The sequence below is a fragment of the Pyrus communis genome, chromosome 9 (assembly GCF_041283825.1).
Source record: "Pyrus communis isolate YQ-2024b chromosome 9, ASM4128382v1, whole genome shotgun sequence".
Taxonomy (NCBI): domain Eukaryota; kingdom Viridiplantae; phylum Streptophyta; class Magnoliopsida; order Rosales; family Rosaceae; genus Pyrus; species Pyrus communis.
The window spans coordinates 16,299,660-16,302,020 of record NC_142573.1 but is presented as its reverse complement, the minus strand read 5'-3'; the positions used below and the strand labels follow the sequence as shown (position 1 = coordinate 16,302,020).

The following is a 2,361-nucleotide window of genomic DNA, read 5'->3' as shown; positions in this document are numbered from 1 at the left end:
ATATATGCACAACCCATGCACAAGGAGTTGCTTCTACCATTTAAAAAAAAACACACCATGACATGCACAATATAGGGACACCCCATGCAAGGGAAACAATCATGTGGTGTTGGGGATATCAACAAGTTCCCTGCAAATTAGTTGGTTATGACCAAGCTTCCGGCAACACTTGCATTTTTTATAGACTATGTCTTATCCTTGGGGCGGGATACACCGCTTCTTGGGTCTGCCAAGTAGTACCTTCCCGGTTGGAGGTAGGAGTAACTTGCTTTCAGCTGCACGTTTCGCGTTCCATTGCAGAGCGGGGAATACCGAGTATATGGAAACAGAATAGGCTGATTCCCACGCCATACGACTGTAGTAGGTTGAAGCCAACTCTTAAAAGTTGCAATTTGCAAATAAGCAAGCTGCAATAGCGTGTTTGCAGGGTAATTGCTCAAGATTGAATTTCTGGCAAGTGCAAGTCTTGTTACGTATATCGACCACGGCTTCACCATCCGCATGGTAAACATGAAACCCGGTGTCCCTTACTTTATAGACACGTATGTGCCTTGCATCATGTACCCTTTTTCTTAATTTTTTCTCATCAAGGCCAAGGCACAACGTAGCAGTGGTCATACGTGCTATATCCTGCCTTTGACAAAACCATTTTTGCAACACCGTCCTAATGAAATCGATCAAGTAAAGTATAGGCAGCCCCCTCGAAAAGCGCAACACCACATTAATGCTCTCGACAATGTTAGTGGTCATTACATTGTGCCTCTTCCCATTCATTCGAGCCTGCGACCACTTTTTCACACCCACATCATTTAGGTACTTTGCTACCAAGCTCTCACCTTGACGAAGTGTGTGTCAAACTTAGCACGTGAATATGATTTCATTGCCTTGTGGTAGTGGTAGAAAAAGTTGATACATGCATAAATCATGTTGAGCTTTTTTGAAAACCTTATTAACCATGTTTGAGATGCTTGCGTTGGGGTCTGAAATTATAACCAAATTCGGTACATCCTTAATCACTCCATGAAGTTGCTTGAAAAACCACTCCCAGCAATCATCGTTCTCTATGTCGCTTATGTTGAAAGCCAAAGGGTAGATGTTGCGGTTGCAGTCGAACGATGTCACGACTAAGAGGACACCTTTGTACTTTGACTTCAAGTGAAATGCATCAACCGCAATAACTGGCCGCATCCTTGACAAAAAACCCTTGATTGACGCACCAATTGCAAAGAAGAAGTACCAAAAACGATGGTCTTTGTCGGTTAGAATGGTTGTCTTACTACCCGAATTTAGCCTCTAAAATTTGACACAATAGGCCGGAAGATTGGCATATAAGTCCTTAGGTGAACAACATCTTGAGGCCAATGCTACTCTTCTAGCCTCAGATGCTGACTTATAGCTAACCTTAACATTGCGTACAACATTTTTGGCACTGTACACCATATCGGGATCATTGAACTTTTCCCTCATCATGTGACTATTAAGCCGCATGTTGATTTGCGGGTGACGGTCATTCAACAAAGCCAAATCACACCGATGGGAGACTTCATCTTTGGCAATCCTAAACTCCTCACTACCTTTCTAGTATGCAAAAATTCACCATGAACACCAGGCATCCTTACACTTGACAATGAGGCATCCTTTCAAAGATGTATCCACCTTGTACTCAAAATTCCCCTTAGTTGCTTTCAATCAAAGACTTCTCGACAAATCCTACTTGTCGACAAAAAGGTCACCTTTTTCAAATACGGCTACCAATCTGTGTTTCCCTCAACACCATAGCTTAGGCTTTTCACGTAAGCATAAGAATTGGCGGTAGATTCTTCGTGTCTTCAGCAATCGTACTTATCTTGCCCTTCCGATTTTCAACACGTACACCTCCATTTAGTTGTACTTCATTACTATCAGCCATGGATATCACATTATGAGTTGTAAAAGTGGAACGCTAATTGAATCAAATCCGTACTACCACGATTCAAGGTCCACCATGGTAACCCAATCTATGTCATTGCCATCTTCAAAAAGCACCTCATAATACCCAAAACCCTTTGTTTTCCAACTAAAGTACTCTTTACTTCAAACGTTGCATCCGACCAAAGTGGGACCTTAGTGGGAGGTGGGTTCATACTGCCCGAGATGTGGAGCATGGATACATATATAGGTGTTACCCTTGTACTAATAACTGCCAAGCTATACTCCAAAAAATACCGCATGTCACTGTCGTCCCAATGAACACAACTTTGTTTGCATAGGACCCTATTGGAATTGAGTAGGCAAGAGTAACTATGTCAACACCACAACATATGACCTTCAAAATAATCTCTAAAAACTCCAGCAATTTTATAGATTTAGACACAACAACTC

The 2,361-nt window shown here is 42.1% G+C and overlaps 1 protein-coding gene across 1 annotated transcript; it reads right to left on the bottom strand.

Moving 5' to 3' along the window:
- Positions 1–378: 378 nt before the first annotated feature.
- On the bottom strand, positions 379–1,488 carry LOC148694339 (uncharacterized). Its single transcript, XM_088700681.1, has 3 exons — positions 1,402–1,488; positions 946–1,293; positions 379–816 (listed from the first exon to the last, which is right to left on the bottom strand). Exons 1-3 carry the CDS (start codon positions 1,486–1,488, stop codon positions 379–381), a joined length of 873 nt encoding a protein of 290 aa, XP_088556807.1.
- Between the last annotated feature and the right edge of the window lie 873 nt (positions 1,489–2,361).

What these genes read in the sequence shown, in the direction of transcription:
- LOC148694339 (XM_088700681.1), bottom strand. Translation starts at nt 1,488, where the DNA reads ATGCGGCTTAATAGTCACATGATGAGGGAAAAGTTCAATGATCCCGAT. An exon ending in ATGTTGTACGCAATGTTAAG is followed by an intron (nt 1,294 to 1,401) that starts GTTAGCTATAAG and finishes GTCAAATTTTAG; the next exon opens with AGGCTAAATTCGGGTAGTAA. An exon ending in TCTCAAACATGGTTAATAAG is followed by an intron (nt 817 to 945) that starts GTTTTCAAAAAA and finishes TTGGTAGCAAAG; the next exon opens with TACCTAAATGATGTGGGTGT.